The sequence below is a fragment of the Terrapene carolina genome, unplaced genomic scaffold (genome assembly GCF_002925995.2).
Source record: "Terrapene carolina triunguis isolate 2854851 unplaced genomic scaffold, T_m_triunguis-2.0 Scaffold238, whole genome shotgun sequence".
NCBI lineage: Eukaryota > Metazoa > Chordata > Testudines > Emydidae > Terrapene > Terrapene triunguis.
Window position 1 is genome coordinate 12,381,723 of NW_020664589.1, and position 20,562 is coordinate 12,402,284.

General features: G+C 51.0%; 1 protein-coding gene across 1 annotated transcript in view; it reads right to left on the minus strand.

Moving 5' to 3' along the window:
* Positions 1-20,562, minus strand: part of DIPK1B (divergent protein kinase domain 1B) — a 41,266-nt gene that overhangs the window by 3,547 nt on the left and 17,157 nt on the right. Inside the window, exons 3-4 of the mRNA XM_024206630.3 lie at positions 2,532-2,639; positions 1,362-1,538 (exon numbers count right to left, since the gene is read on the minus strand). Coding sequence (XP_024062398.2) covers positions 1,362-1,538; positions 2,532-2,639 — 285 coding nt within the window. The remainder of the gene's footprint in view (positions 1-1,361; positions 1,539-2,531; positions 2,640-20,562) is intronic.

Sequence of the window (20,562 nt, forward strand, 5' to 3'; positions counted from 1 at the left end):
TTCTGCAGAAAGTACGGCAGCAGTCTGTGGTGTTCTAATTAATCCGTGCAGTCTCTCTTTAAGAAAATTCCCTTTTTTATACCTCTTTAAAGATGATAGCTTAGAAAAGGAGTGAAAAGGAAGCCAGTGCTTGTCAGCTTCAAGAGGCCAGAAAACTTAATTTCAGGCGTGTCACATAAGATCACTAATTTCTCTTCCAGTAATGCAGGTTTTATCCCCGCCTCACTTGGAGGGAATTACCAACTGAGAAGTGGTTTGAGTATTCCTAACAGGATGACTTGAAGAGTAATCAAATAACATGGCCTTTAGGGCTCTAGATATGGTTTTATTGTTTCATCCACACCAGAGTGAAAAGTAGCAAGTGCTTAGCAGCACACAGCAGTGCTACCCAGCAGTTCTAGGCTTGGATGCGATGAATACCTCAGTCAAGTAGACACCACCTTTATACCTCCTTCAAATAGAATGGGATCTGAATTGGAATCTGGCTGGGTTACTGGGATTATAAACTCCTCCCTAGCAAAAGGGCACTGAGCTGCTTTAATAGTCATGAGTAGAGGTGGTCAGAAAAAAAGTAAAAGTTGCAAGAAGTAAAAGTTTTTACTTTGGGTTTTTTTATAATTTTTTTGATCAGTGTGGTTGTGGGGTGCATTTTAATTCAGCATTTTTAAAACATCATTTTTGAAAATGGGAAAAATGAACACTTTCAATGAAAATGTTCAAGAAAGCTAAATTCAAATTCAAACAGGGTATTTTAAAGACAAAGACTTATAAGTGCTTAGAACCTCTATATACATTCAAAATAGAATGATGCCCCAGTAGTGTCGCATTAAAACCAGTAATAGTCCTCTTAACTTCTATATAAACGCGCATGGGACATTGCCCAGGGCTCTGTATTGGCAATGCTGAGAGAAGAGCCAAAAAGGGCCTTTGACCCAGATCCTTAAATATATTTCGGCTCCTAACTTCCGTTGAAATCAATGGGAGGAAGCAGCCTGAGTCTCTTTCTGACTGACTGTAGAGGTTGGTCTTGCAAATAGAATTCCAAAATGAGATTGAAATGTACCCTCGCACCTAACACAGTGGTTTTGTTCGATATATATCCTTATCTAGGGGTTCCTACGGTATCTGCTCTGGGGATTATCTTGAATATGACATATCACACGAAGCCTCACTCTACAACAAACAGTGGGGATCAGAGTCCTTCTGACAGGACTGGATCTTTTCAAGGATTACAGAGGATAGAAGAATGCATTTAGCTTAGGCAAGCACTATTGCTGGTCCCAAGGCCTTCCAAACAGAGGTGATAATACCCTGTCCAGAAAAACACAATGCGAGAGCTTGAGAGCCTCAGCGACACTGACTTTTAGGAAGTTCAGGAGCATCTCTCTGAATTCGTCCATGGATGTCCCTCTTGTAGGCTTGTCAAAGAGAACCAGGTCCCTCCTGGGCACTGAATCGGGGTTGCTGTCGGCCTTTAAAGCATCTTCAATACCACATTTAATGATCACTTCTTTCTCCATCCAGCGCCCCCTGTACACCTGGACCAAAGCAGAGGTAAGTGACCATGGGAAGATTGACTGGCTGAAAGCAAATGCAAATAATTATTTGGTGGGTTCTTGAAGGGTTCCCAGGAGAGCCCAGTGGCTGTGGTGCCCATTGGATGATATCAGTGAGATTCCTTCCACCAATTCCAGTTAGTTTCGTATTGGTAACAGTAAGAGGGTGGGTTTGCAGCCATGCAGCCCTCTATTTGCATCACAGGCACCACATTGGCAGTGTAAGCTTCGCCTACGCTGCTGTGCCAACATCGCTCAGGCAAGGAAGAGAAGGGTTCTGGGTGGCCCACTCGGTGCTTGGCCTTTCCACTGACGCAGCCAGTGTGGAGGCACATGGGGGGTAACCACAGTGGAGGTGGTCTGGGGAGCGTGTTCACCCACCTATGAAGGGAGCGGTTGAAAAGCAGCCCCACAGAACTGCCATGGTAGCCCAGCATTGCACCAAGTCTCCATTTTATTTAAGGGGGATCTTGGTTGCCAACTCCAGTGAGTTCAGGTAAGCACTCTTCTAATGGCTTCTGTACAGCAATTATTTCTTGTCAATGCCACCCCCACCCGAGGCCAGGAAAAGCTGGTTGACCTGCCTCCTCTACAAGGGCCTGATCCACAGTCCATAGAAAGGCTCCCAGGAACTTCCATGGACTTTGGATCAGGGCCTAAATGGTTTTTTTCCCCCCCTCCCTGCTGTGACTGTAGGAGACGGGCCAGGGGATGGATGAGGTTGCTTAGCAGCACAGGCTGGCTTGCTGCTCCAGGAGAAGGAAGCAGCATCCACTGAGGTCTCTAAGAAGCTCAGCCCAGACCTCCCAAGCAAAAGACAGTTGTGACAAGAATGGTGCAAACCAGGCTCTGAGGAGTAGGGGTGTGCATGGCACATGGCTATCTTAAAGGGGCGCCAGTAGCCTACTCCCCCTGTGGGAAGAGACTCATTTACCCACCAAGCTAAGTTCCCAGAGCTCAGACAGCCCTACCTACCTGCTGAGTGGGGGATGAGGAAAGACACTGCTGGAACACCAGGGTGTGCTCCTCACACAGGTCTTTGCACGTTGAACCGGAAATGATCCCCTTCTTGTACTGATCGCACTGGGGAGAGGGAGAGAGAGGTTAGCCAACTCATTTGCAGGCTCAGAGGCATAGCATGACTGCCAAGGGCAACGAACGAAAGGCGGGTCAGACAGGTTTAACCTTAATGCAGAAGGCAAACAGCCAATTCAAAGGAACTAATGGCCACGTCTGATTGTGGCACTCTCTACGCGCTGTCCTGCTCCATGTAAATCTGTCGGCCGAGTCATGTAGGATGAAACCTGCAGCTGTCCAGCCTGCCCACCACCATTTTCACAGGGTGTTAACGTCAATGCTTGCTGCTAAGGCTTTTAAATACTGAGCTAGAACAGCTTGAGTTACTAAAAAAAAACAAAACCAAAAATGAATTATAAGAGGCAGCTGGGTTCAGTTCAGTTTCCGACTCTGTGACCCATGTGCAAATAAACACAGAAGCGCCTGTAGCAGCTGAGTGCTTTAACTATACGTTATGAACTGCTGCCAATCTTCTCTCTAGGTTAGCCTCGGTGATTGATGTAAAGTTCAGCCACTCTTGACGAAGAGATCTATGCTTCCCTCCGTGGGAGTTAAACACAGCCAGTCCAGGGCCATTGGACTCGAAATGAATCAGCATGCTTAGAAAACCAGCTGAAGGATCAGCACGGTTTACTTCTTTTCATATTCTAGCACCTCATTAGTTACGTTTTGAGATTTGCATCTTCCTCTGAGCACAGCGAGATGCTTTTCAGGCACCTGGAATCCTATTTGCTCTCATAAAGAGTGCATGGAACTTGAATGTTGTGTCCTCGTTATAGCTGCAGCCTTTTAGCTTTCGCAAGCCCGTTCCTGGGGTAACCCCACTAAAGGGGGAAGCCAACGCCCAAGAGCTCAAAGGGGGCAGCAGTGCCAAGCGTAAGGAGCACAGCACCACACACACGTTCATATTTTGAAAGCTGCAGAGTCTCCTGGGAGCGGAGAGGCATTTTGGTGTCTCCGGGGCTGGAACTTGTCCTTGGAAGAGTATCATGGCCTTGTTTGGGGGGGAGGGGTTGTTTCCAGTTCTCCCGTCCCTCCCCCACCCCCCATTGGTAAACAAACATCTACTACTAATTTTTTTTTTTTTAAATCATGGATTCAGGTGTAACTAGCTAACGGATATTGTACCTCATACATAAAACTAAAGTGATGTTAATTAACTGCTATTTACTATAACCCTACAGTAAATGATTCAGAACTTAGACTAGCTAATGGTTCAGTAGCTATACGGACTAGTTTTATATTGTTAGATATGTTTTAAATAGGTTTTATACGGTCTGGTCAAAAGGACACTGTCAATTAAAAAAACACGCACAGTTGTCTGAAATTACATTTTAATCTATTGGTAGAAGTTGACCAGCTAAAATGACCATACATGCAGATTAGAGGAAAATATATACTTGCTCTGTTTTTCTGTTTGTTTACTTTGTGCATTCAACAGCATTTTGTTTATAGTCAGTTTCACAGTTTCCTCTGCTCGGGGGGGGGGGCCTTTCAGCCAGTAACCGGGTCAGGAAAGAAAACCTTACAAACTAGGAAAGGGCGATTGTAAAAACACAAAACTTGTCTGGGGGATTCAGATATGTGGAGGTGCTCTGTGCCTCGGTTTCCCCACCTGTAACTTGGGGATAATGATACTGAACAACTGCATCTGGGTGGCTGAGGCTTAACCCATTCATGTTTGCAAAGAGCTGTGAAATCCCAGAGGGGCTATGTCAATCCGAAGGGCCAACATTTTCAGACGTGGCTAGTGATTGTTGCATGCCCAAACTGAGCCAACGAGAAGAGTCGTGATTTTCAGTGGGCAGGTGCTCAGCCACTTTCTAAAAGGCAAGCCTCTTTGGGGCTCAGGTGGGGTCCCCACAAAGGGCAGTGCCCAAACTCCCCAGTCACTTCTAAAAATCTTGCCCAAGAATTTTTACCATCAAGAGTCACGGCTAAGGTAAAACTGGCTCCTGTCACTTCAGCTGAGCTGGGCCTAATTTTTCCACGTGCCATCTACATTTGGCTTTATTGCAAAAGCAGATCATGCAGCTCAGGTGGACCTGTTGCCTTTCCTGCCAGTTTGATCTGACCTGTTGCCTACAGCACATGTCCAGCCTCTTCCTGGACGCTATCGAACGGCCATCATCAGAAGCAAGACAGCTGCTGCAGCTGACAAGGGTGAGCCCACTGCTTGGGAATGGAGCAAATTCCCCCACCCAGGGATGTGTGCTGCACATCTGCCCTGGCCACTCTGTTCTGAAAGAAACCCACCCCTTTAAGCCCGTTCTGTCCTAGGCTCAGGCCTGCCGTAATCATCCAGCAGGCATCAATAAACAAATTAGTCCCCACAGGCAGGGGGTGGATCAATACTTGGTAATCACTCATTCCATCGTGGCAGTCTCCATCTGACACAATGAGTGGTGCTTTAATTAGGATGGACTGGCAGGCAGCTCAGCACTAAATGACCTGCCACTCTCTCTGGGGGTAGATGGGCTGTGCGGTCACCGCATTGCTTCCCTCACTCAGGTTGTTTCACACCACTAGAATCATAGAATATCAGGGTTGAAAAGGACCTCAGGAGGTCATCTAGTCCAACCCCCTGCTCAAAGTAGGCCCAATCCCCAGACAGATTTTTGCCCCAGATCCCTAAATGTCCCCCTCAAGGATTGAACTCTCAACCCTGGGTTTAGCAGGCCAATGCTCAAACCACTGAGCTATCCCTCCCCCTACGCTTAGCCCAGCTCTCTCAGTAAGTGCAAACAGGATACTCCGGCTCAAATCTCGCTACTCTCGAGATTGGGATGAGTCACAAACTGGATTGGGATCCAAACTCTCCCAGCGTTCAGGGATGCTGGAGTTCCCGTTCGGCCCGTTATGGCACTAAAGACCAGCCACAAAGGGCAAGGAGCTCAGCTGTGCTGTGATGTGGTCAGGGCTAACTGGAACTGGGGGGAGTTGGTCTGAGCCCCTCTCCAGGTGAAATTGGTGCTAAGGCATGGCCCAGCCTATGGTAATGGGAGCATCTGTCACTAGAGATTCCTCTCCTCTTTAGCACAGGATCACACATTTCCTCCAGTCAGTGCCACTGCCATCTCAAGTCTCATGTACAAGGCCGGGGCTAGGGGAGGGGAAACAGGCCACCTTGGTTTGCTTTTAGTGAATTGCAATTTGAGATGGTCACATTGACCCTCATCTAGGGCTTCATCCTGCCAGGGGCAGAGGGCCCTTTGGTCCCATTGAGGGCACTTGGCATCTCCCAGGAATGCTCAGCACCTTGCAGGATGAGCCACCATCACCCCATTTATATGAAGAGGGCCCTCTGCTCGCTATGGTGGTGATAGAAGAGGGTTACTGGCTGGATCAAACAGCAGCACCACAGGAGAACCAGATGGGGAAGCACCTGAACTCCCCACTCATGTAGCTAAACAGGGGTGGGGTGGGGAGAAGCACCCCACTTCGCAAAGAGACAACCAGCTAGCTAGAGAGTTCAGGGGAAACTGCCAGGCCCTGGAGCAGAGCTGAGATTCCCTACCTTGCAAAGCTAGGGAGAGTCAGTAAACAAGCAACGCTATAAAACCCAGTCTTGGGAGGTGGTCACAAGCAGGGGCTTGTGAGTCTGAGGGACTGGTTACAGGTGGAGTTATTCCTGACTGACCTGCTGGGTTAAGCTAAACCGGAACAAGGCCCCCCTTATTCCAGAATCAGAGTGGCCACACGTGGAGTAAATCAGGAACTTTTACTCAGACACAACTCTGTGTAGACAAAGCTCTGAGTGGGAGATGGGCTACACCTGCCATCACTGAGCCTGACTGATTGGAGAGCGGGAGGGGAAGGTGGCCAAGCCTTTGAAAGGGCCTGTCTGAGGGCTGGGCTGCCCTTAGGTAGCGAGTCTCCTAGTCACTGCAGTGCTAGGGCCCCTGTGGAGGGATTTCTTGATAGAGGAAAAATGTTTTTAAAAAAAGTCTCCTTTGCTCAAGCTGTTGTGTAGCTAGTAGTGGGGGGAGAGTCTAGGGAAGCCTGGGGGTGTGATAATGCAAGATGTGCCAGGTTGCTGAGTAGATGAAACACCTCTGAGGTTTGACGGAGGAAGGGGCAGCTGCTGGGGATAGGGGCTAGCTGGGATGAACCTGAATCAGGGAGAGAAAGGGTCTTGCCGTGTGTATTTGTTCTGTGTTTGCTACGATGGCTGGTAGAGCTGCTGGGGAAGAGGGGGGCTGGATACAAATCCATGGTGATTAGGGGCCACATATAAACTGAAAAAGCATTTTAAGGGGGAGGTCCTTTACACCTGCCTGGCCAAATGAATCACTGTCCCAACCTTGCAAGATAAGGTGCCTTCCCTCCTAAATCCATGTGTCCTATTCTGTCCTCGAAGGACCCCGTTCCTGCCCCTCCCCAGCAGGGCTGTGCACCTGCCCATGCAGCCGAGGTACCATCTGATCCACAAGCTGATTGATGCTTCGATACAAATGAGTCAATTCAAGGAGCTGCTCAGTTCTCCTCTCCTGAGGCAATGTAGATGCTGCCTGCCTGAGCAAGCATCCCCTGAGATCTCGCCCCTGAGGTCCAGTCAGAGGCTGGATTCGTAGCAGCTGTTGTCAATTAAGAAGTTTGGGCCCTGCAGTGACTTGGACTTTGAGTTAGGAAAACAAATGGATTTTTCCAGTGTCCCCAGATGACATTGACTCTCCCTCCTCCCCCAACTCCCACCAACAGCTCTCGCCGCCCCCCCACCCACCGCCGGGACCATTCTGAGCTTGCACCTGTGCAGTCTGGCAGCAAGGGATTGGGCTGTGAAGGCCTGTGCAGACATCAGCACTGTGCTTGCCCTGGCTGTTTGGCCTTCCCCAGTGGCACGCAGCCTGATGCACCTGCAACTCCCACCAATTCCCCCCTGAGCTCTCAGTGCCTTGGGGAGTCAGGCCTGGGAATAAGCCTCTGAAAAAGGAAGCTAAGGGAAAGCAAAGAGCCAGGCGAGCTGCTGTCTCAGCCGGGCAGGGAGGCTGCTCCCAGCACCACGTGGCCTGTGTACCCCAGTCCAACACTTCCCCCGTGGGGCTGGACCAGCTCCCCCAGCTGAGGAACGAACCCTCAGCTCAGGAGGGCTGGGTGCCTGCAGCAGCGAGCTCAGCATGGCCAGATGGCGGACTCCTGCACTGCTCCCACCCACGACCTGCCCCAGCAGAATCTGTTAGAGCTGACAAGGGAACCCAAGGAAGCAGACAGAGCCTGGAATCCGGGCTGCCAGTGAGAAATAGATGGGGTAAAGCAGGGTCAGCAGAAACCCAGCCCAGCCATTGCCCACTGCCAGCTCAGCGCACGGCAGGGAAAGGCGCCCTTACCAAGGCTGGCAGCCTGCGCTCAAGGGCACAATGATTTGTGTTCCTGTAGTGTCCATCATGCCCCAGGCTCTGCCCAGGAGATTTCACACACTCTCCTTCTCTCTGCCCCAAAGATCCTGCTGCCTAAGGAGTCACGTTCTGAGGTGGCAATGTGTCTCTAAACCCATCGGGCCTAGATTTCAAGCACCTCCACTGCTTGGAGTACTCAGCTGCAGGGTTTGGGCCACCTCTATAAATCAATCTAGAGACGGAGAACATGCATCCCGCTTACAGGATGAGGGACTGTAGCCCAGCTCTGACGAGGACTTGGGGGCCCGGGTAGAAGCCAGTTGTCCATGAGCTCCCAGAGGGCTACGGCAATTCTTGGATGGATAAGAAGGGGAATAGCAAGAGAAGGGAGCTGGGATTACCTCTGTACATGGCATCAGTGACGCCATCATTAGATACTATGTTCGGTTCTGGTGTCCACACTCCAAAAAGAGGTAGAAAAATTGGAAGGGGCTCAGAAAAGAGCTACCAGAATAATGTGAGATCTGGCAAACCTGCCTTATCGTGGGAGGCTTAGGAAGATCAACCTACTTAGTTTTATCAAAGATAAGACTAGGAAGTGACTTGATCACTGTCTATCAGCAACTAAACGGGGAAACAGCTTCTGCTAACAGAAGGCTCTTTAATCTAGCTGGCAAAGGCATAACAAGATCCGATGGCTGGAAGCTGAAGCGAGGTAAATTCAGGACAGAGACAAAGCACACGTTGGTTTGGTTTTTTTTACAGTGAGGGGAACTGACAATTGGAACAATTTACTAGGGACTTGCTGTCACTTGATGTCTCTAAATCCAGATTAGATGTCTTTCCAAAGGAGATGATCTAGTTCATCTAGAAGTTATGGGCTTGAAGCAGGAATTACCTGGTGAAATTCCATGGCCGGTGCTACACAGGAGGTCAGATTAGATGATCGTATTGGTCCCTCCTGGCCCCAAATCGACGAATGGTATGCCCTCCACTGGAATCCCGTGCTTCATTCTGGTCACCCAATCTATAACAAAGCTACAGCAGAACTAGCAGGGGGTTCAGAGACAGCAGGTGGAAATGATCAGAGGCTAGGAGAGACGTCCAGGGAGAGCCTGAAAAGATTGTTTAGTTTGGCAGGGGGGAGTGAACAGGAGGGAACATGATAGAGGTATGAAAAATGAATGATCTAGAGAATCTTTGTTGGTCTGTCATGTCTATGTAGACTGCAAGTTTCATTATGTTCCTGTTCAGCATCTGGCATAATGGGGCCCCCAAGAGCAGTTGGGGACTCTGGCCACTACTGTCATACAAGCAACGAAATAAATAACGCTTGGGGGGAGACGGGGAAGAATAGATTTTTGAAGCCAACGCGATCATCTCGTCTGACCTCTTGCAGAGCACAGGCCAGAGACCATCATCCAATAATTTCTCACCCCATGTGCTGGGATTACCAGAGTGACGTGTGTTTTGTTGTGAACAGCTCGCTCCAGGCTGAAAGTCTAGGGACTGCAACCCACCCACCTGCACCCTTCTCCCCCCCCATCCCCCCCCCCCCCACACACACACACACACACTTTAGTGGGAAACATATGCCAGAGCAGCAGTGAGCTTGGCCGGCCATGCGGGTGGACTCTCAAACGGTGCTGGTGACACGACAGCAGCAGACCCATGGAGCACCAAGCATTTAATCACCCCGTAGCTATTCCATGTAACAATACGTGCAGTTCCGAGGCCAGCCCTAGCTATCCTGGCAGCAATTTCCAGCAATACCGTCATTATATGTTCCCTCATCAAGCGGGCTCGTTAGGAGCGGGGTTGATTCAGTGACGTCTCACCAAGTAGAATCAATTAATGTGTCAAAACAAGGCAGGCGCGGTAGTGCTGAAATCCGAAGTGAGCACAGCGCGCCTGCAAATGAAAAGGCTCCCTACCAAGGGAGCCGTTATTAGCGATGGAGCTGAGAGGGGAGAGATCTTAGCACAAATGAGGTGGGATCGCAGCTTTACCGACTGCTGCCACATTGGGGGTGAGCAGAGGAGCTCGGCACGAGTGGCAGTTCTTGGATGCAAGCTGCCGGCAGAGACGAGTGCAAGGTACAGAGAACAGGTGTCAACATGTACCGCAGCAGCAACCTCTCTGACCTCTGAGCGGGCATCACATGCGCTTTCCCCCTGCCAGCTGGTGAGGAAGGGCCCCTGTCTTCTCACGCTGGCACCCTAGAAAATCCTAGCAAAAGGGAAGTACTGGGAACAAACAGGAGAATGTACACGCCAAGAGGAAAAACCCGTTAAAATAATGAATCTGCATGGCACTTGGTCTGAGGGTGTCAGTCAGCTAAACCTCACAGCAACGGGGGGGGACAAAGTGTTTTTAAATCCATTTATACTGAGCGACAGCAAAGTGAAGTGATGACTCAGTGGATGAGAACCCAGGAGTCCTGACTCTCAGCCAGCTGCTTTAACCACAGGCCAACACTCCCTTCCAAAGCTAGGAACAGCATCCAGGATTCCTGACTCCTGAGTCCAGGTTCTAACTTCTAGACAATGTTCTTTATGTTGGAAAAAAAATGGCGAAGGAGGAAGAGGCCATAAGAAAGGAACTGACTGTGAGTTAGGGACACCCGGAGCATGGGGTTGCCTCCCTGACATCCTGGCTAACAGCCGTGGATGGACCTATCCTCTATGAACGTATCTCATTCTTGTTTGAACCCAGTTATATTTTTCGCCTTCACCACATCCCCTGGCAATGAGTTCCACAGGTTGATGGTGCGTTGTATGAAGTAGTACTTCCTTGTGTTTGTTTTAAACCTGCGGCCTATTAATTTCATTGGGGGACCCCTGGTTCTTGTCTTATGGGAAGGGGTAAATGACACTTCCTTATTCACTTTCTCCACCCCAGTCATGGTTTTATAGACCTCTATCGTATCTCCCCTCAGTGGTCTCTTTTCTAAACTGAACAGCCACAGTCTTTTTAATCTCTCCTCATATGGAAGCTGTTCCCTACCCCTGATCATTTTTGTTGCCCTTCTCTCTTGCACTTCTTTATAAGGGCCTGTGTATGCGTCCAGGTCCCTCTCACGGGCAATGTGTGCTTGGGGGACATAACAGCGACTCCTCCACGTTAATGCATCCTTAATGGCCTAGTGCTTCTGACCTCCTGATCTTCCCTTCCCGTTATTACCGCAGGATTAGTGATCAGGCGCCCACTGCCTCACACAATTAACTCAGTAGTTCCTCACTGAGGACGATCAAGGGCTGCTGTTAAAATCTCATTAAGGGCAGTTGTAGAGACAGCGAAGCTGTCTGCTAATGGCTAGGAATTGCCTTGCCAGAGAAGTGGAGCCGTGCCATAAAGGAGAAAGGGATAAGCCAATCTCCCGGAAGGGTTCCTTGGAACCCAGGTGAGGGAGAAAGGAAATGCAATCCGGTTGTGCTGACAGGTAACTCTAGTATAACCAGGAGCTTCTTCGTTAACGCCTCAGCCCAGCCATGTCGGCCTAGCCCCAGCAATGCACAAGACCCTCTCGCAGAGGGGCCTGCAGGGCATGCCCTTGCCAGAGATCTACTGATGTGTTCGGGATCTCCCCAGAACGGCCACACACGCTGCATCTGTTCCTCTGGCAGGGCAGCTTGTGTGCTACGAAGCCTTGGCACCAGGTTGAGCTCCGGCTGGCAGCCTTTCTGGGGCACTTCATTGCTCCTCTCGACTCATCCATTTTAAGGCTCCTTGTGATCCTGCAGCCTGACCCCCTGCCTAACACAGGCCACTCAGCAATTCAGGTCAATCGCGTAACGTTACATTAACACAACCTCTCGGTGTTTCACGGCTTTTGTTTGGGCCTCTGTACCGCTGAGTGCTAGTTCCAGAAGCCCCGGCTTTCCCCCACTTCTCTTTATTATGCAGCTCTCACTAAGAGGCCCTGGTTTCCCTCGGCAGGCGTGGACTGAAATCATTTTGCTGCCGTTCTGCTAGTGCACCGTGATCTCCCCTGACACAGGAATCGCTTTGTCATTGCCTTGACATTGTAACTTCATTTCCATGGCCTGACTTTGACGTTAATTTGCCGCTGTCTGCCTGGCCTAGCCTCCTCTCTGCCGACACCTAATTAAATTGCTTTGCCATCCTCCGGACAGGACAAGCTCAACTCGCTCATCTTGTGACCTCCCCATGTGACAATGCCAAGTCCTAGGCAGTTAACAGGGAGGGGAATTAGGAGATACGAGGAGTTCTTGGGGCCCAGCTTTCAAACCTGAATATTTTAATATCTCAGCTCCCCTTTGCCAGGATGCAAAACGCTTGAGACAGTTAGGCAGCTGGTGTGCTGAGACCACAGCCTATCATGCTGACCAGTACTGTCTTATTGATTCCTTATGCTCCCCAGGGGATCTGTCTGTATCCATCTATTGTCTCTTGCCTCATACTTAGATTGTCAGCTCTTTGGAGCAGGGATTGTCTTCTCGTTCTGTGTTTGTACAGCCCCTAGCGCAACGAGGCCCTGGGCTGTGACTGGAGCTCCTATGTGCTACTGCATTACTAACAATGAACAATATTATTCAACCGATGTAACAAGCTAAGGGGCCAGGCTGTGAACTCCTTCCCGTCTCCGGGACAATGCACGGTTGTAGCCACTCACCAGTGGGAGTAAGGGGGTTCACAGTCTGGCCCTACATGGCTGAAATCCACATTCCAGGCTAGCTGGCTTGGGGAGTTGGACTCAAACTCAAGCATTATAAGTTTGTGCCTGGGAAAGCCCAAGAGAGAGGAGCTGAGAGAGGGAGTGATCTCTTTGTAAGGTGCCCAGAGGCCACACTGATGGACGTGGCATTACAATTCTAGATGGGTGGATAGAGGGACTAGACAGGCAGATAAAAACACCAGCGGACAAACGAGATGAGAATGAAGCACCGCGGTAGCAGGGAGCTGATTCGTGTTACTCGAACAGCCCCGGTGACGTTCAACCGTGGCCCAAACCCAGAGGGCGAAGCTGGCTTCCTATCCTCCATCCTCGTTGGACGAGAACAGGGGGAGGTTTTGTGGTGCGCTCACGCCCCCTTTAGCACAGGCTCAATTCGCTGCTGAGAGCTGCAAACCTCTTCAACATCCCTGCTCTTGAGATCCGCCTGCCATTGCGATAGCCTCCGGCAACCCTTTCCTCCCACGTCCCACTAGCTGCTCGGTGTCCGCCATGCGTGTCACCCTGCATATAAACCCATCACTCTAATACGCTTCAACGGCACTACAATGCTCCCGGGACCGTGGCTATGGTCTCCCTGCTCCGATCTTGCTGCTCATGCTATTAATTTACATCTAAGACGTGGCAAGTCTCAAGCGAAAGCATTCCCTAGCTTCCGACTGCAGAATGACCCGAACCGGTACACAAGCCTTCGTCCCTGGCTGATCGCCAGAGAAAACGCCAGCGACAGCCTACAACTCGGGTTCTGTAATATTAATGCAGCTGTAATGAGACAGAGGGAGAAGCCAGGAACAAGGGTACAGACTCGTAGGCTTGCTGATGTGTCACAGAGAGATTACTAGCGTTGGCAGCTGGAGACAGGTAGGCAGAGCGCGAGGGGAGATGGAACGATAAATTCAGGGAGCTGAGCTGCTGTTTTCCAGGCACCTAGAGATGCTTTCCCAGAAGGAGCTGCCTCTCCGTGTCTGCATCATGCCTCCCTCTGCTCGAAGCCTATTCTCTAGTCTAGCGCCTTTTAGCACAGGGTCTGCCATCGGGTTCAGGCACTGACCTGAGACTCTAGAGACCCGGGTTCAGTTCTCGGTACCGTCCCAGATGCCCTGTATGACCTAGGGCAAGCCACTTCATTTCTCTAGGCCGCAGTTCCCCCTCTGTGACATGGGGTAATAATCCTGCGTTGTCTGCTTAGACTATAAGCTCTGCGGAGCAGGGACTCTCTCTCACTACATGTCCATGCAGCACCTAGCCCCATGGCTTCTGATCTCCGTTGGGGTCTCTCTATCTAAACAAGTTCTAATAATAAGGTGGCCCCATAGGCTGAGCGGAACAGCATAATACAGGGCCTTGCAGGGTTGTTCTGCCCGGGTGAGAAATCGTTGATATGAGTCGGGTATATTCTGGTGCAGTCTGTTTATTCACAGAAATAGACACCCGGTCGTGTATCTCTGACCAGCAGTAGGGAGACACAGCCCACAGGCTTTTGCTGAGATCCCCAGCAGAGCTGGCTGGAGGACGACAATCCCATTCCGTGCCAACTTTCGAGGTTTCGATATTGGTTTTCGTTCTGCATTGGAACGAGACCAAAAACCTTCGGAACATTTTCACCATTTGGACTGGGCCAAAACAGCCATTTTGGGATCAAAACTCTCAGGTTTTTGATTCGGGTCTCTCTCTCTCTCTCCCTCTCTCTGATCAGAGGTGACCAGAGAGCCCTGGACCACAAAAACCATCACTGTGAAAACTCTGTCGAAATTGACAGATCTCCACAAAATGTTTCAGCTTCGTCTAAGCACCATACTGTGATGACATTTAATTTTGTCAAAAATGCTCCAACCAGCTCTCCTCCCAAACCAGACATGCCAGCCCTGGTCTCTCAGCCTCTGTCACCTTCCTGGGTCACTCTACACCTCTGTCTATTGCTCACTGCTGTTCCCCTACACACAAACAGCACCGTAGAGCACCCAGCCCTTGTGTTGGCTACTTGGAAAACCCTCTTGCTCCTCACTGGCTTGCCTTTCCAGGTGCCTTTGAGGCATTCACCGCACCCTTTGTCTGCAGCTGGTTTTACTGCAAGAGTCCCAATTGCGCCTCCTCTTGGACACAAAGGAGAAAGGTTACGTGGACCCATTCACCTCGAGCTCTGTGATTGTCCAGCATCCAAGACCCCATCAGCACCTTTCACCATAACAATAACAATACCATCCACGAGCACTTTGCAAACATGGATTAATTAACCCTCATAACTCCCCTGGGAGAACAGTTTTACAGATGGGAAACTGAGGCACCGAGCGATGATGTGAGTTACTCACTGGGGGATCTTGGGAGAGTGGCAGAGGTGCTGATGGAACCCAGGAAGCCTGACTCCCAGTCTCCTCCTTTGAACACTGGACCCAAGTGACGGGTGCTGGTGCCGGGAGAGCTGGGACTTACTGAAATGAACCCTCTGTGTACACCCAAGTGGGATTTGACTCCAGATCTGGGGTGTGAAGAGATACAGAGAGTGAGGTGAGCAAGTCCGGGGTGTGTGTGGCGGGCAGGGAGGGGGGCGCAGACACTGGATTCACAGGAGTGCGTCACGGCAAAGCCCAGGCTGCATACAGGGAAATGCTCAGAAGCCCATTAACTGGCAGCTGTCAGGGAGCACCGTCTGCTTTGTAATCCTCTGCCTTTCAGCAGTTCAGAGAGGGAGGCAGGGATCTCCTTGGAGACCGAGCCAGCCAGCATGAGACTAGGATCAAGGAGGAGGAAGTAGGCTCTGCCATGGCAGGGGAAGCAGGAAAGAAAACGGAGCTGAAGCTGGCACATTGACCCATGTCCCTGCCACCACATCTCAACCCCTGGCAGTGCCCCGGCAGAGCTAAGTGCAGAGGGAGTGAGGGCTCTGCTGTCCTTTCATAAACCTCTCGCTCCATAGACACCCCCCCGGCCCCTTACCTTGGTCACCGCCTGTCCAGTCACTAAGCTGTAATCACCAGTCCATAGTCTCCTACAGCAGGATACCAGCCAATCCCATTGAAGTCAATGGGGCCCACTCATCCCAGCCTCACAGTCTCTGGCTAATCAGTGGGTGTCTGCTTACATGTCCCCCACCAGATACACCCAGCTTCTCAGGTGCCCTTGCCAAGTGTGTGCCGGGTTCAGAACCACCCTCGTGCAGACACGGACATTCCACCTCAGCCTCCCCGGCTCTTTCTGCCAGCGCCTGGGACACCTGCCTGGGGAGAGGGGCCGAAGCACCGATCAAACTGGGCATGTCTGGTCTTGAGAAAAGAAGATGGAGCAAGGACCTGAGAACAGTCTTCAAATATGTTATAAAGAGGAGAGCAATGGATTGTTCTCCATGTCCACTGGAGGTAGGACAGGAAGCAATGGGCTTAATCTGCAGCAAGGGAGATTTAGGTTCGATCAGGGGTTCTCAGACTGGGGGTCGGGACCCCTCAGGGGGTCGCGAGGTTATTACATGGGGGGGGGGGATCATGAGCTGTCAGCCTCCACCCCAAACCCCGCTTTGCCTCCAGCATTTATAATGGGGTTAAATATACAAAAAAGTGTTTTTAATTTATAAGAGGGATCGACTCACAGGCTTGCTGTGTGAAAGAGGTCACCAGTACAATAGTTTGAGAACCACTGGGTTAGATATTAGGGAAAGCTTTGTAACTGTAAGAGCAGTTCAGCTCGGGAACTGGCTTCCAAGGGAGGTTGTGGAATCCCTGTCATAGGAGGTTTTTAGGAACAGGTTGGACAAACCCTTGTCAGGGATGGAGCCTTGGCCCTTCCTCAGCGCAGGGGGCTGGACTCGATGACCTCTCCAGTCCCTTCCAGCCCGGCATTTCTATGAGCCTATGACCTGAATCTGTGTCCCAGACTGGGCCCTGCCTTCATGGTTGGAAGCCATGCCAGTAGCTTTTCCCCACTTTGCCTCCCTCGGCACGGCTGCAAAGGAAACACCAAACATCTCCACAAGCAAGCCAGCACTCTCTGGACTCCCAGCCCCCTGGCAGCAGGAACTCTGCCCTTGTGAGCTTTGCAGCCAAACCCTGCACACTCCACAGGTAGAGAAGGTTCAAAGAAGCATCCAGGCTCCTAAGTCCTCATCCCTTGTGCTGATCACAGTCCCCAGCCTAGAACTCGCTGTCCCCACCTCGCTGTGGACTGACTTAGAAGCCTCTCTGCTACTAAACTGCCACAGGTCACGTCTCAGCACCTCTCCTCTCCTCTATTTAGTGCTGCAATCGGTTACAGCCTCTTCCGAGCCCATCCAATTGGTTTCAGTCTCTCCAGGTCACTGCACAGTTCTCTGCACCATCATCCAACGATCAGCAGTAAGTGAAGGATTTTCAGGTCATGCAAGTTTTAGAGATTTTTGACTTTTTGTCCCACTTTGGGCCAGGAATTTTTTTTTAAAATCTCAAAAATTCTCACAGGACGAGAAAATCCACAGAAGCTCTAAGAATCATCCGGCCTTCCTCCCACCCTGTCTATTTAGGGTCTAAGCTCTATGGGGCAGGGACTGTCTCCTCCTGGGCGTTTGCACCGTGCCTGGCACAATGGGCCACAATTTTAGCGGGGGCCGCTGGGCGTTCCCATAATACAAACCATTAATACATCCTAATAGAGATGTTCGGCTCCGATCACCCATCGCTCCACGCTACCACCCCGCAGATCACCACTTTTGGGGACCGTATCAGGACAGAAAGGCAAACAAGCCCTGGGCACTCCTTGCTCTTGGTATCCCGCTAATCTCTACAACCCCAGCCGCCTGGCTGCTGCATGTTTTCCAGTGCCCTCCCTCCTCCTGTCACCCAGCACCTTGCTGGGCAGCTACCCCCTTTGCTGCCCCTAGAGCCACTACTCAATCAGACGGAGGCAGGTCACGCCTCATTTAACAGCCAATAAATCGAGGCCTTAAGAACTGTTCAGTAGAGGCCGCTCCCATCCCCAGCTCCCAATGGTAAATTTTGGCCCCGACCCGCTAAAGGCTTTGGATTTCTCTCCCTCTCTCCTGTCCCTGATCCATTAGCAAGACATAGTACGTCCTTTCAATAATCGGGGCTGATTAAAAAGCCGGTCTCGGTAAGTGGGGAGAGAGAGAGAGAGAGAGAGAGAGTGCTCTCTCGAGACTTTCCTTCCATTTTGTGAGGGCCTTACCCATCCCCTGGCTGGGTGAATTCCTGGCCAGGCGTGGCGAGTTGCCATGGAAGGCAGTGGAGGTATGTATGTATGCAGCATGAGCCGCATGTGCACACAAGCTGGGGAGCAATATGCAGGTATCTGCACCCACCTACTCGCTACCTGCTGTGTGAAGCCTTCAGCGTGAAACCAGCCTCCGTCACCCACTGTACGGGTGACTCAGTCCCCTTGGTCAAGTCTTCCAGCTCAATGAGGGGTCATGGAGGGATTCACCTCTGGGCAGAGGGTGAGCATGAGGCCTGTGCACCAGTTAATAACAGCACAGAAGGAATGGTTCAGATTGTGACCTCAGTAACAACCCTATAAATCAGGAGTAACTCCACTGAAATCATAAGGCCTAGTGGGCAGAGCACTGGAGACTTGGGTTCTATTCCTGGCTCTGCCATGGGCCTGTTGGGTGACCCTAGGCAAGTCACTTTCCCACCGCGTGCCTCAGTTTCCCCAGGTGTAAAATGGGACTAATGATACAGCTCTCCTTGTGTAAACTGCTTTGAGATTGACTGATGAAAAGTGCTATATAAGGGCTAGATATAATTATTAGTAGGGGATTACCCCATCTAGAACAAAAGCTGTTCCAAACCGATGCTATCGTTTTCCCTTGTCTTTTATTAATTAGATCACAACACAGATTTCATTCATCAGGGCTGCTGTCAGAGCCGACTCCAGCAGCATTCACAGTAAAGCCTCTCCTCCCCACTTCATTCCAATTACAAGAATTAATCACTGCTGAAGGCAGATCTGATGTAAACGTTAGATTGGATAGTCAGTCAGGGGTGACCCCTGGAATAAGTAACAATAGGCCAAAATGCTATCTAGCTCTTGTTCAGGCAAAACTCCCACTGAACATAATGGAAGGCTTGTCTAAGTAAGGACTGAGTATTGGCCCAATATGAATATCTTGCATTTCATTCCAAAGTGATAGGTAAACTATATGGGGAGTCACTTCATCCCCCACTGAAATGCGGCCACTTCTGGGTTGGAGTATGGCAGCTTTTTAACAGCACACAACAGCACTACACTGCAGTCTAGAAAAGATGCTGATGCGGAATCTTATATCCCACTGAAAGAGAGAGGGTTGAAGTTGCCTGGCCTCAAATCTGATCTATTTTCATCTTTTTCTCTCTGTTTGCAAAGTCTGTGTAATTCCTTGTATCGTTTTTTCCCCACAGTAGAAGCTGAAATGTTCTTTTCTTCTGTAAGCGTGAGCCACGCCTGCAGCTATTTACAAGACGCTGCAAAAACAAGCCAGTGCACTCTCATGCTTCAGGGTATAGGCTGACCACTAATTGCTTGAGGTCAGGAAGAAACTGCCCCCATGTGAAACGTCCAGCACCTTCCTCTGAAGCATCCTGTCACTGGCCACTTTTCAAGTCATGATACCAGTCTAGGTGGACCAAGGGTTTGCTCTGCTCAGGCAATTCCTATGTTTCCAGGCCTCATGAGCCACCCAAACAACAAACACACATGCGCAACCTAGGACCATGCACAACCCTGCAATAACAAACTCACGTGTGCAGCCCAGGACCTGTGAGCAACCCTCCAATAACAAAGGGAACGTGCAGTCTGAAGAAGAAAGAGAGTTAAGGCCCAGGCAGGACTATGAAAGTCACATCTCAGGTTTCCGAGAACCAGCCAGGTGTGGGGCGGGGGCCCAGGTATCAGATGTGGGCGGGCAGCTGTGGGGTGTGCTCTCCAGGCCACTTCCCATGGCTGGTCCAGTGACAGCTGCTTCCACTTTAACGCCTGCTTGTCCCTGCCGAGCTGCCCAGCGGAGCGGCGCTGCTCACACACAGCACCGTGCCATCTGGGCATTGTGCACTAACCTTTCATGCAAGCCATGGAGGAGGGGGATCCCTGTGACCGCAGGGCTGGCAGCACGGAGCCAGCCCTGGCACGGGCCAGGGAGCATACCTTGCACATTGGTGGGCTCACACAAGGGCCGATTCTCTCCTCATGTTACAAGGGAGAGGTTTGGGGTTCAGGGAGAGGTGACCGAGTCCAAAGGAGCCGAGACGGAGCCGGGTATCCAGCGAACGACGATTGCCTTGAACAAAGGGCCCCGTGGGAGCGCCCAGAGGACTGGGGTCAGTTCACAAGGCATCGAGTTTCCGCAGACATCAGTTACTATGCACAGGGCTGTTCCTCACCGACGCCCCCCGCCCCCCGCCGCTCCCAGTCCCTCTCTCCCCTCTGAGTTCTACACAGGAGCTACGACGCGCTTCCCTCTTCCCCCGTTCCTAGCTGCAGGGTCAGGATCAACAGCAGGAGATTAAGACAGGCTCAAATGGGTCAGATGGAGCAGGCTTCAGACGCCTACCTCCTCCAAAGGGCAGTCAGGCTCCAAAGGGAACTCAGGCCTGGAAATGCATGGGTTTCCCCAGGCCCCAGTGGGATAGCAGTAGAGGGACGGGCCTGGACACACAAACATACACCTGTTTATTGGCTACTGAACCCCGCTTATCACTGCGGTACCTGAGCCCCTACCACCTTTCTTTCTCATCATCCCAAGGCTCCTCTCGACCCAACAAGTGGTACAGGGCCAGACCCCCACATCGGGTGAACTGATCTGACTTCAGAGCTTTGCGGATGATCTAGTGCCTTATAGTTCCAGCCCCGTTCCAGATCCACGCCCTGCTCAGCGATTATTACATTTCCCGGCCCCAGCTCCATGGGCAGTTCTGAAGCTCTGGGGCAGAGATTCCTCCAG